The sequence below is a fragment of the Halyomorpha halys genome, unplaced genomic scaffold (genome assembly GCF_000696795.3).
Source record: "Halyomorpha halys isolate HHAL.00 unplaced genomic scaffold, Hhal_1.1 Scaffold544.1, whole genome shotgun sequence".
NCBI classification, from domain to species: Eukaryota; Metazoa; Arthropoda; class Insecta; order Hemiptera; family Pentatomidae; genus Halyomorpha; species Halyomorpha halys.
Window position 1 is genome coordinate 575,946 of NW_027105730.1, and position 14,459 is coordinate 590,404.

The 14,459-nt window shown below is 33.2% G+C and overlaps 1 protein-coding gene across 2 annotated transcripts in view; it reads left to right on the plus strand.

Annotated features, from left to right (window-relative positions):
- The window catches only part of LOC106684120 (uncharacterized), an 18,085-nt gene extending 6,807 nt beyond the window's left edge, over positions 1-11,278 (plus strand). For both annotated transcript variants that reach the window (XM_014426018.3, XM_067053440.1), the window contains exons 3-6: positions 4,523-4,651; positions 4,728-4,966; positions 7,192-7,362; positions 10,704-11,278. In XM_014426018.3, coding sequence (XP_014281504.1) covers positions 4,523-4,651; positions 4,728-4,966; positions 7,192-7,362; positions 10,704-11,109 — 945 coding nt within the window. In that variant the 3' untranslated portion in view covers positions 11,110-11,278. The remainder of the gene's footprint in view (positions 1-4,522; positions 4,652-4,727; positions 4,967-7,191; positions 7,363-10,703) is intronic.
- The last annotated feature ends 3,181 nt before the right edge of the window (positions 11,279-14,459 follow it).

Sequence of the window (14,459 nt, forward strand, 5' to 3'; positions counted from 1 at the left end):
GTAATAACTATAAATACAAAGACATAATACAAAAACATATGTAACCGATCTGGCCGGAACCAGATCTCATTCCTTCCATTATAAACTCTTTAAGTATCCAAACAGTTTCTAACCTCGTTCCCTCTTCCATTCCTGACAATCTTCCGAGGCATATGAAAAGAAGAAGCCTCAAGATCTGCTAATGTAAAAACGTCTTTAGAGTGCTACCTATGGGTAGTTTCTCTACACGCCTCAAATATTTTTTAGTGGAAGTAAAAATATACTTTAAAGAAGTAATACATATTTTTATGATAAAAATATAAGAAAAGTATCTTTAGCTGAATTTTCACCTCTTAAATAATGATTTTAAGAAATATGTTGTTCAATTCTGTAGACAAAATAATAAAAAAATAGATTCTAAATCTAAAGTGCCCTGGCTTAAAAAATATTTTAAAGAACTTTGAAACGAAATGTTTAACATTACCTGCAACCTTTTATTTATTTATTTTTTTTAATAATAAGTTATTTATTGATCTTTACAACTGTATATATATATACAACAAGTAAATTTGCTGTAAGTGATATTATGACATGATACAAACATGTGGAGAATCTACCTATTGATAGAACTCCAAAAACATTTCTAAAGGAGATCTCGAGGCCCTCATCTTTTCAGACGCCTAGAAGGATTATTAGGTAGTGAAGGAGAAGCAAGGTTAGAAACGAGTTGATTTGGGTGGTTGGGCAGTTTATTATGGAAGGATTGATATCTGGTTCTGGCCAAATCGGCAACATAGGGGACATTGAGGTCCTGATGGATGATTTGATTTGTGACAAAGTAAGGAGCATTCAGAATTTTACGAAGAATTTTGGACTGTAAGGATTGAATTCCAGAGAAATTAGATTGTTTAGTGGAGCCCCATAGGTCAAATCCGTATGTCCAGATAAGCCTTATAACAGTCATGTAGATCAGTCTTTTTGTAATGGATTGGAAGTTTGGACCGTTTGTCTAGTAAATGTTGTAATAGTCGGAATCGACGAGGAGTTTCCTGTCTTTTCAGTCTTGTATGAGGTTTTCCATGTCAGTCGTTTGTCCAGATTTAGTCCTAAGTAACGAATCTGTTCAACAGGAATAAGTGGGGTATTATTAAAAGATATTTTGGGGCAAGACGAAGGTTAACGACGAAGGGTAAATGTGATTTGGTGGGATTTATTGGAATTTATATTAATCCTCCAGTTTTGGCACAATTCTTTAAGGATGGTGATGTGGGATTGGAGGGATTGAGATACAATGGAAGAATCATTATTCACTGACAATAGGCATGTGTCATCGGCTTACGTTGGGAGAATAGTGCTAGGATGGGTTGGGATGTCAGCTGTAAAAACTGTATAAAGGATAGGACCAAGGATACTACCCTGAGGTACACCAGCAGACTGAGGAAACAGGGTTGAATAAGCGCTGTTGTGATTTACTTGAAACAACCTGTCTGAGAGATAAGAACGGATAATTAGATCCCCGCAACCTAAATGCAATAATTACGTATCAGCATTCAGGCTCATCTTTATCTGGGACAAATTTTCAAAAGGGTATGCATCAGCTAACAATGTGGCAATAAAGGTGCTTCAGATTTACTTATTATCTTTCAATTAACAACTGATCATGCCCACCTGTGTGTGCAGGAACCAAGTGTATGATTGCGCCAGGTAAAAGGTTCAATAAACTGGCTAGGGGAGGCTGCGGTCGTACGAGTACTGATTTTAATTAAACTTTTTTAGGCAATACTAGTTAAAAAATATTAAATACTTGTGTCGAAGATTATTGCCAATGCGCTATAGGAGCCTAAAAAAAATTATAAATAAATAAAATTATATAAATATTTAAAACCTGAAAGGTATTCATATAGGTTAAAAATAGAGAAAATTTCCATTTCTTTCCGACTTTCGTAGTTACGAATCACGTTGGACCTCGATTAAATTGTAAGGAGTTATGAATTCGTGAACGCTAGACATCGGCAGAAAAAAATATCACCAAAAATTCAAGCAAACAAATTTCTAATTTTTTATTCAAATAAAAATTCGTGTTTAAGGGTTTGAAGAGGCTCTACAAACGAATATGACTTGATTTGTTTTAAAAAAATTATTTGGACTAGTTTACTTCAAGGGATTTTAATTTTGTATAGAGAGAGAGAAATAATTTATTTATCTATGTTGCCTAAATACATCAGGTTGCTATCTCACACAGCATACTTATCAATCCGTAATCGGACATATATAAACTACACATACATGGCATAATCAGAAAAAAAGAGATACAATAATAAGATATAATAAACAATTTTTTTCCCCTACAGTTTCCTTTTACATTCAATTTCGGTCTGTACAACAAATACAAATGTTTCAATTCTTTCCTATTTTGACTTCTCATTTCTGCTCCTCCAATTTCATCCCTTTACAATTTTTTAATTCACCCGATCAACAAATTCGTTCTCTGGAGTTCACCCTCCTAGATCCTCTTCAGTGACTCGCTAAACAAATTCAATATTAGACGGTAATGTGAGATCAGACCATCAATAATAGTCACAGCAGTAGATCAGTTTACCAAAAACAAACAAATAGATACATTTTACGAGAATAAGACTAACACATAGATTAAAAGGAAAATATAATAAAAAACCGGTTACAGGAAACACTTGAATGGATAAATAAGTTTAAAAAAAACAAAAAAATAGTACTAATAAAATAAAATAATTTAATGAATAAATACGTTAAAACACACAAATAGAGAGGTCAACATATTAAAATAACTAAATAAATAAAACAAAGAATAATCTCAGAGCTAATTCCAATGCAGGTGATGGTGTTTAAAATAAAAATTATTCATTGTTATATTAATAATCATTACATGCATACAGAGCAAAGGCGGCACACGAGAATAAAAAAAAATTCTGAAATTATTTAAAATATTTTTTGGGTATTATAAGAATAATGTTGCCGGATGACACAGAGAGCTTGGTGAGAATAAGAATAAAAGGTACATCAAACAAGGGCGAGAATAGAAAACGCGTCAATAAGAACAATTGCTCCTCAACAACAATAATTCCTTATTTTTTTATTATAAATTAAATTTTATCTAATAGGCTTTCAAAAGGTGCTAAATACAAATATTACATGATTTTCCTTAACAAATTTTATTCCCCACTAGTAAAGAACAATTTACTACTCATCTATATTTTGTTTGTGTGTGTGAAAGGGATTTGAAGAACTCGTGATGTCGCGGTGGTAAATATCGTAATAGGGCAATTATGTCCTTCAATTTATCTGTTGTAATTTGTCTAATGTTTGTATTCAGTGGTGTCAATACAATATTTTCGAACTTTCTTGGTCAACCCCGACCTAATAATAAATTGAGGACTTTAAAATTTTCATTCTCATCCATTGATAAATAAATTATAAGGTTCATTTCTGACAAAACGCATTTTAACTAGTTTATTGATTCTCTGTTATAATTCTTTATCCTTTAAAAAAATTCGTCTTCTAATAATTTTGTTGATACAAAATCTTCTTGTCTTATTTCATGTACAATAAAGTTACTACACCTTTCCGACAATTTTTGATAATTTGTAATAATTTCAGCCTCAAACAGGAAATTTTTTAATGCCATTTCTACTACGCCAAAAGGTCTAAAATAATTTTAAAAATTCAATACTAAATTTTCAGTTTTATATTTAATTGTAAGTACATATGTATATTGCGTAAATTTTTTTTTTTACTGTTTTAATTAAACCTACTGATTATTCAACTATTGCAATTGTCCAAAAGCTGAGGTTAACTTGTTAAATATTAAAATCACTTTCAACACTGCCTTCGGGCATTATCAATAATAAATATCTTGATTCAAGTATAAATGGACTTAGGCCACTTTGAAAATATTATTGAACTAACTCTGAAATCTTATGTGTCCAGAATTATCGTATTTACTCGGAATATAAATAACATCTAACGCTTTATGGATAGATAACTTGAAGTTGTACATGTAAACACGGGCTCATATTTCTCTCATAAATCTTCTGCATTTTATCCAATTCCTGCGTCAATACAACCGTTGGAAAGCTATATGTTTCATATTTTAACCTGCATTGACAAAATTTAGATTTAATGCCCTGTAAATTTAAAAAAGTGGTTTTAAAAAAGCGCCTATATCGGACCACTATTTACTGGTCGAAATAAAGTTAGGCGTTACTATAGTTTCCATATTACCACTTTAACTATATATTAATTGATATAAAAGTTTCAATAGTGTTCAATTAATTTATATAAATCCTCAAATATAACAATAAGGAAGCATTTATGGTTTTGATAGTTTTATATACAGAAAAATGAATGTAAAAAAATATATATGTTTAATAATTAATCATATTTTTATTTATCATTTCTATTTCGTGTTTGATCTATTGGATTTTTTTGTGGCCATTTTACAAAAATCTTACATATAATCGATCGCTTAGTTATAATCTATAATTGATTTCTAATTCGATATTTACAGATCTACATCAACGTTCTTCGAGAAATGGAATATTTGATGGAGGAATTCGGGGATACAGAAGGACCTTTTTGGTGCGACTTAATTCACTTCAGCCAGGCTGATTCAACTATTATCCTGGAAGATTTGAAGGTTAGTAATGATTATCACAGAAGAGTAAATAGCTATAAATCCCATTTTTTTTCAATTCTTTTAAAATCTGTTCAAGGCATCTGGATTCAGTTCTGTCAAACGCACTGAAGCACAGGGCTTAGAACACGCAAGGTTAGCTTTGAGAAGCATTGGCCGATACCACGCAATGGCCAAAGTCTTAGAAGATAGGGGACTCATTTCGAAGGATCACACACCGTACACTTTACTTTACAACCAGAAGATAATCAAAAGTATCGTATTTGGCGGGATAAAGGCACTCGTCAAGGGCATGAGAGCGACTTGGGGAGAAGAGTGGTAAGCATTTAGTAATTTAGAAATTACTGGTCAAAATATAGGGTTAGCAAAAAGGTAATTTAGGGTTTTCAGAGTTCAATAAAACACAGTATTTTCTGAAAAATAAATGGTCTTAAATCAGACAAATATTTTCCATTCTGTGTTTTGTTGTTGTTGTTGGATGGGGCTTTAGGGCGTAAAACCCTGAGGTCATCATCGTCCATGTTTTGCCCTTTATAATTATATTTCAAGCTTTGATACTCTTTAAATAATAACTCATTTCAGAATTATTTAGTACGTATAATAAACTTTCGGGTTTAAATCTTATTCAAAAGGTTATTGATTCTTAAGAAAATTAATACCATTTATACGTTCTTCTGGTCGTCATTCAGAGCATCCGATACACTCGATCCCATTCACAATCTATTTAAGTTCATGGAATAGATATGACATTCTTCAAATATGTGACTGACTGTAAGTACACTGTTGCAGTATCGACATTTTGGCGGTGGCTGCTAATTGATCAGGTATGCATGAGTTAAATTCGTATGGCAATCTGGCAATAACTACCTCCTCCCTATGATTGAAACGCTTTGATGTGGTCCATGGTTTAATGTTTTTTTAATAGTTTTTAATTTGCTTGGCGGGCTTTCATGCCAACTAGCTGATATTTCATTTTTCATCGGAAGACTTATTTCTTAGGGTGTTAGAATGGCCGCGCCTTGACCTGGATGAGCAAGTGCTTGTTTAGCTGTGTTTTTTTATACTTATTTGCTGAGATTTTTCTAGTCCTTATTGAGAAAAAAATCGTCTTTTCTACGGAAAGAGAGGTAAAACCTCTTCAACTCTTCATTAAAATCGGGAAACAACGGACTCTCTCACTCGGAGTCCCCGTAATGAAACATATAAACCAATTAATCAACCGTTTTAATCTGGCTTCAAGGTCCCCAGAAACACTCATGGAAGTAACTTGGAGCCTATGGGTTTCGAAAGGTAGTAGGTAATGAATATTGAGGGTTAGAAGATACCGCATCCAGTGATGGAAAGTGTGAAAGAACTCTCCAAAATGAAATGTGTCTAAACACTCAAATAGCTATAAACGAATTCACCATAATTGGTTCTTCAATCAAACAATATTTGTTAGCCCTGGATCTAATCTTACAGACGTTACTTCGGCATTGGGAAAACGTGAATTTTTACTTGTTGTTGTTATTTTGTTCTAAACTATCTAACAAAAAATATTTCAACCAAGTTACTACGAACGAAATTAGTGAACAAATTGTAGTTTTTCCAAAGTAGGTTTGTTTCTGGAAATGTTTTTCTAAATTCCTATGGCCACTTCAAATTTAACGCTAGAAATCGTTTATGCACATTTTTGGTTTACCGGAAAAAAATTAGCTTTAGCATGGGACTATTAAAATTAATAAAACATATTGGAGTAACTTTTGAATAAGTTTCATTTACGTATTGAAGTCAGCGGCCTTCTTGGAATGTGTGACCAAAATAAGGTAACATTAATCAAATTATTTTCTAACATAAGAATAACATTTTAGTTATAGGAAAAAATAAAAAAATAAAGATTTATATTCTCACACAAAAATAAAAAATGCATTCCATCGAATTCAGCTCCCTGAATAATATAGGAATTCATGATAAGATTTAAACAATTTAGAGATTATTGTACAAAAACGGCAGTTTCCCCACCACTGTACGAAGGGAAATACCACTGACGCGTTTTATCCAGAAGAGAGTTTGGTAAATACCAGAAGACCTTTCATTAATTTTTCAACTGAACTTATCAGCTACTATGCGAAAAGTATACCTTTCACTATCACTGGTGGGGCACACATAAAACTAAGCCTTTAAGGTCATCCTAACATTATTACCCCTCAATTAGCTAAACAAATAACATTCCCAGTACTGCTATGGTCTTGTTTAGTCAATATTGCATTTTTCAGATCGAAAACGAGGATATCAAACCAGGGTATAAGCAACTATTCTTTTCGAAATTAAGTGTCTAGTATCAACGCTAGATTTAAATCCTGGCTAACAATGATGTTCTATATTTCGAAAATTAATTTCCATGTTAAAAATTAAACCTAAATTTAAATTTAAAAAACAAAATATTTTAAGCAATAAAACATTTGTTATATAGTATGACAGACTTAATATTGAATAATTTAAAGATGGATGATTTAAACATACTAGTATTAACATAGAATGATATTAGTTATATTATTTTATAGGTCTGAAACTGCAGATAAGTTGAACCAAATATCATCCGAAGAATTACTAAAAAAAATACAAAGCATTGGGATCTTCGATGACAACACATTCAAATGCCTTAACCATGGCGACTTTGGGAATAATAATATGATGTTCAAACATGATTGGGAAGGAAGACCCATCCAACTCAGGTAATAGCTAAATTACGATATTAATTACGCTAGAAAACAAAAAAAAAAATTAAAAAAAATAACAATGAAGAAATATTGCCGAAATATAGTTCTTGATAAACAATATATCTGTATTCGGCAGAATTTAGCAAAAAGTTACTACAACAATTGTAATTTGGATTTGCATAAATACAATCATTTAATGAACTACTGTAATTATAATTGTGAAACCACTATCAGAATTACAAGCTGCATCAAAGTAATTACAATTATCAAATACATTTTTATGTAATTGTCATTTATTCTCAGAATTAAAAGTAATTATAATACATATTACAAGTAATATTAATTGTTAAAATCATTTTTACATTTCCCCCAAAATATGGAAATGATTTTCAGTTTTATCAGACCGCTCCTTTAACATACGATTTGATACAGAATTTTACAAAAAGAAAATGTAAAGGACAGAACCCAAAGTTCTACCTTGTGCGATATTGGCCTCAACAGAATAAGGTGTTATTGTTACGGTTTTCATGGTGAAATAAAAACACTGGCGATATCTGCGTAGACAAGAGATGTTACGGTTCTCATGGTGAAAACAAAACACGAGCGATATGTTTTTAGACGAGTGGGTTTTGTTTTTTTGGTGAAGGCGACAGTTTGATTTTGGAACACGTATGTTCAGACGAGTGGGTTTTGGTTTTGTGAAGGTGATAGTTTAAAGGCCCTCTGTCTTTACTGTTTGAACCGGAATATCACCATATGAGAAATGTTGTCATATATGTTTTGTTTTTCAAAATTATGGTGTTTTACTTCAATGAACGGTAATTAACACTAGAAGTGGAGATATAGTGGAGTGCGTAGCAACGAATCTTCAGCACGTCCTGGATAGGAGAGTTGCGGCATTACATCATTAGAGATTACATCTCTATAATTCTGGAGTGGTGATACGGTGACCGGAACAACCTTATGTTCGGCCAGGAGTGCACCCAAGGACTACGTGGGATTTAAACTAAATTTTATTTTCACTTTTATACTCTTTTGGATAATAATGTAAATATAGTTATTAAGGTTAAGTCAACCTATAAGTTTTAATTGTTTTATTAATTGATAAGAATTCTTTTTCATTCTCTGCATATATATTTCTTCTTATTATTAAACTTTTGTACATATAGTTCTGACGTTCTTTCTCTGCTTTCAACTTGTTAATTTACTTATGTTTTTTTTGTTGTTGTTCACGGAATATTACGATAATTCAACAGGTGAGTAGGTAACACCCCTAGGTTTTCTCTTACATGTAAAGGTATTCGCAGGTGGTTATAATTCAACAATTGTTTATATAGTGGTATATTTTACCTATATTGTGGGCATAATGCTTCGGGGTTTTCGTTATTTCCAAAATAAAAATAACGTGGCGCCTAAGGAGTAATTCTTTATTGTTTTATCTTTTTTTTCTTTTGTGATTATATTTATTTATTTTTTATTATTTTCCTTTAACTCACCCCCTTAGCGTGGGTAACAATAAACATATAACTAAAGATAAGTCAAAATTTGCGGTTATATTATTTTATTGAAGCCAATGTCTCACAAGAAAGAGTTTTGGGTCCTGTCATCTACATTCTCTTTAACGCAGATATTACTCTTCCCGAAACCTCTCTGGCTACATTCGCTGACCTTTCATCAAACTCAGATCCTCATCGAAGCCTGGTGTATAAAAGTTAACAAGTCCAACTGCAAACATGTTACCTTCATCCTCCGATGCAGATCCTGTCTCCCAGTTCTATTCCAATTCAGTGTGGTATCTTGGCTTTTTACTAGACTGAAGACTAACGTGGAATCTACATCCTTTATTTAAAAGACAAGAACTTAACCGACACTTTGGACAACTATATGGACTGCTAGACAAAACATTACTCCTTTTCAGAATAATAATAAAACCTTTTAGAATTTAGAAGACTACTTAAAACTATAACATCAAATACAATCAATACTTTTAGTCCATAGTCTTTCGAACTATAGTCAATGATCCTTACTATAAAGAACAATACCCTAAATCATGGCCTAAAATCCCATTTGCATCAGACATCAGACCTTATTAAATCCGAATTCTCTACATTATTCCATCAGACACTCACTCATCATCCTAATCCTCTAGCAAAATCCCTATCTGACCATCCTTACAATTCTCCCCGAAGGTTCAAATGGCTGTGAGAGACCTATTATAAATAATTATACTGGGAATGGCCAGATTCTACACTAGAGTCCTGAGCGTCTGCGGCTAGCGCCCTCACTCATCCTCCTCTGGCTTGTAAGTGGGGGCTAGATCTCGATTTCGAGTTTCCGATCATTCCGAATTTTAAATAGGAATGATTTTGTTTAAGATATAATTTCACTTTATTTTTAAATTTGTTTTCTCTTCTATTTCTTTTTATATTATAATTTAATTTATATATTTGTAAATATGGTCCCTATTACCAGTTTCCAGAAATACAAGACACAATATAACATCACACATAAAAAATTATCCAGTTTAAGATCGCACGCTGGCGTATAGATTTATTGACATATTACAATTTATTTATATGTTTTCAAAGATGCTTTAAATGAATATAAAATTAATTTTATGATCACGCGCTTGAATATCGATTTATTTTAACTTTTAGGATATCTGCTCATAAGGATTATGTTCAAATAAACTGAATTCACATAGAGTTAAATTAAATGTAATTGTAATCCCAATTACTTTCCACAATTACAGTAATTATACAGAGTAATTGCAATTACTTTCCACACTTACAGTTATTGTACAGAGTAATTGCAATTATTATGCAGTAATTGTATAGAGTAGTTAATAGAAAAAAAATTAATAAAATCTATACCACTTTAAACCATTAAGGGTTAGGGGTTCAGTACATTGTATGGAAGTACATTTACTAGACCAACGGTTGTGCAAGGAGGTGATTTGGTTAGAATCATGCTCGACCGCTAGATTTTAACCCAATAAAAGGTACCCAGTTTATGAAGCTGGATGGACCCCAGGGGTGCTCCAGAACCCACATGGATGACTCACGGCTATAGTGTATGTAATTATAGTAATTGTAATTTTGTCTTGCAATTACTTCAGGGAAATTGTTCTTCAAAACCATTATTTTTTATCTTTTGCACGTTCTAAGTGTAATTATAGTGAAACTGATACCTTTTCATTGCTCATGTAATGATTCCTACCTAACTCCAGTATTCAATAATGTTTAAGCATGACAGTTTTCAAATAAGAATTGAATGAGGCAATCCCCTTAAAATATAATAAACAATTAAGAAAATTTAAGAAAAATAAAAATCTAAAACTCTTTGTTTTTTTGCAGGTTAATTGACTTTCAGGGACCACATTACAATACTCCTTGTGTAGATGTTATCTACTTTATCTATACCAGTATCAAACCACATTTACGCCGACAAAACTACAAAAGCCTCGTAGAACTTTATTACGAATCCCTAATCACCTCTCTGGACAGGTTTGGCTACAAAGGATCCAAACCAAGTCTAAAAGAAATCGAAGACACCCTGAAACGGCTGTCATATTCCGCATTAGCTTTGTTCATAGGCAGTTTCGCAGGAGGAGTATACAAAGGTACCGACGCCTTGGATGTGGATAAAATATTTAAAACCGAAGGTGAAGAAGGATTCAATTTACGTATATACAGTCAAGATGGAATAATAGAAAAGATCGGGGAAGATATTAAAACATTTCTTAATTTCTGGAGTGATTAATCTGGAAGTCTATTTTATTTATAATAAAATAATTATAGTCTTATTATTTGTAATAAATTAACTTATAATTTTTATTTTTATTTGACTTATCTTATTTCAAATTAAGACAGATGTAACAGTAAAAAATTGAATAATGAATTTCAAAATAAAATTATAGTTTCTATTTGTAGTTAAATCATCTTTATAACCTCTTCCAGTTCTCCAGTGCAATTAGGTATGGATTTTACAACGAAGATGTAAGATTCTAATCGAGAAGGTTAAATTAAAAAAATAATTTTTGCGACTTGGCACGTTCCAAAAGGCAACTTTTATGATCTGTAATCAAGAGACTTAAACAGCAGCAGATAGTTTAACATTTACATAAGGAAAAGATGGATGGGGGTTTATTGACGTTTACGGGGCTCTGTGTGGTTTTAAGTCCGACTAGAGGTTCCCCGTACATGTATTATATTGAAATTTATTCATATATTAATATATTTATTTATGTATTTGTACTTGTAATTCTATCGGTTCCTAATGGGAACCGACTGAAAAAGTATACGCTATATTTAATTCAAATACTATGAACCATATGAAGTACCAGTTGGGATCTTTGATATTTATACTGACTCTAAGTTAGTAATACTATTATTGCCATTCAAATTACAACAGAAAAGGTCTTACTTGTTTTGGTACGTTGGTCGGCTTGGCAGTTATCGCGGCAGAACATCCATATTCACTTGGCTCCGCAGCCTCCCGGCTGCTGCTGCTGAAACCCCGCGAGGTGTGACTTCCTCCTCTGGCCTCCAACTGCTCTCTCTTTCTCCAGACTCTCCTCTTCCAGGTCTTCAAGTGTTCCTAGACCGTTTTCAAGTCCCCATCTCAACCAGACTGTATCCAACTCTGTAACTTCTGCTCCTTTTTGCTTATTTTCTCCCCTCTCCTTCTGACTCCTCCTTCTTTTGAATTCTGTTCTTCTGATTGGTTTTTCTATGTTCAGAGGGGGTGAGAAGGTCCAATGACCTTCGGCGAAAGTCGGAATTTTTCCTACCTTTTATGTTTAAATTAAGACGGCTTTCTTTTTTGACAGGACTCGCTGTATTTTCCCCGAGGCGTTTAAAGTGGCCACGTGTGAGGTAAGGGGTGTTTAGTTGTTTATTCCTGCCTACGCGGTCAACTTTTCCCAGGGGGCGCATACCCTCTGTTATCTACATATCTCTGCACCTTACTTTTAATATTTTGCCAATAGGGTCATTGACTTGGCCCGGCGGTTCCATTGGCTTATGCCGTCGAAAGAACATACTCTAAGTTCAATAATTCCAGCTGGTGCCCTCTCATACATATCAGGGGTATGGTTAGAGAATGTCATAAAATGACATGAAATCCACATTGGTCCCTATCAATCTTTCAGTCAGTTTGCAGAGAATCGAGGTGAGTGAGATGGGTTTATAACTCTGAATTAGTTTAGGATCTTTGTTGAATTTAAGTATAGGGATTACAGTTACTGAGGACCAACTTTTTGGGAAATCTCTGGCAATCCACATGTTGTTAAGAAGCTTTAGTAGAAGGTCAATAGCAATAGGAGGTAAGTGTTTAATAAACTTTATGTGAATCTGATCTGGGCCTGGAGATTTGGAACGGGAAGTTCTTATGCTATGTTGGAGTCCTTCCATTGTGAAAGGTAAATTGCAAGGCTCGGTATCGTGATTAGGGCTAAGAGGACACTGGACGCGGAGGTGGTTCGATGGATTTTTTGAAATATTTTACAGATAAGTTCCAAAGGCATTCGCTATTTCCTTGGGTTCATTGATTGTTTTCTGATTGTAAATTATTGATCGTGGAATTTTGTTAATTGGCCTACCTTCGATTGCCGCAATTTTATCCCAAACTATTTTGGTTGAAACAGCATCTGATAAGGAAGAAAGAAATTGGGCCCAAGATCTCCTTTTTGCTTGAATTATTACCCAACGGGCTTCGGCTCTAGCTTTATGATAATCTATATGATTGCTTATTGAAGGCCGCGATTTCAAAAGTTTTAAAGCTTTAGACCTCTTCGTCAAGGCAACGTGACACTCAGGTGACCACCAGGGAACCTTCCTTAAGTTTTTGATTGGTTTGGTTTTTGGAACGAATTGGCAATCAATTTTAATGATTATTGATGTTAATGTTTCGATATTTGCACTGTGACTGGGAGAGATTTCAAAGTTTTTGAAACATTCAATGCAGGTTTGAGTGTATTTGTCCCAGTCGGCTTTATCAATCTTTCATTTGCTGGCAAAATGTGGCAGAAACGGATAAATTTGTGGCGATATTAAAAGCGGCAAATGATCACTAACGGTAAGATCGCAGTGAAAGTAAGACAGGGATGATGGGAAAAGTGCAGGATACTAAACAGAGATCAATGGAAGTCCACGTTTTGTGTACTCGGCTGTAGAAAGATGACTCACAAGGGCTGCACAGGATGAGAGAAAAGTCATCTATAATATTCTCTAAGATTGTTCCCCTTGCGTCCGTTCGATGATTGATACCCCACGTTGGACTGTGGGCATTCATATCCCCGATTAGAAGAAAAGGAGGTGGAAGTTCAAGCAGTATGTGTCTGATATCGTTGTATGTAATGGGTGTAAGTAAATAGAGCAGATGGTAAATTGAGCCGGGGTATGCAGAACTTTAACTTAATATCAGTATAACTGGTACCTTTTTTAAAGGCAAGAGAGACCCCTCCACTAGCCTGAGTAGTACGGTAACCAGTTTTATTGATACAGTTGTATGAATATTTTAGAATGGTCTCATTGCTCTTTAACTTCAATAAACCAGTGATAATACTGGGGGATCGTAATTAGAGATCAACAGTTGTAAATCATTGTTATGGCGAAACACACCATCACAGTTCCAATTTAAAATTAACATATGTTTTAATTAGAATGAAGTGTAACACTAACGTTGTATCAGAGTTGCTAGGGAAGGTTATTTTTGGGTGTTAACTTTAACAGAAGTTTCTTTAAAACAATTTTGATCCTTATTCTCTCAACTTTATTCTTTTTAAATTTCCGACGTTTCGACCCCTTAGATCATCTTCAAGGATTCCTACAAACAGCTCCTTTTAATTACTTTTATAACAATTTCCTTCACTTACATACTGATTTTTTTTGTCCTTACCTTATTTTGTTTTGTACCTCATTTTTTCCTTTTAAATTCTTTAAATGCCGGCTAATTGCCTTTGTCCCATCTTTAAATAATTAATCATTAAAATAATATCACAATAACATTATAAAATTTTTGTCTTTTTTTATAAAAAAATATAGATACCTACTTACAAATTCTTTCCAAATTTAAAACTTTTACTAACCACTTTTCTTACTACTATTTTC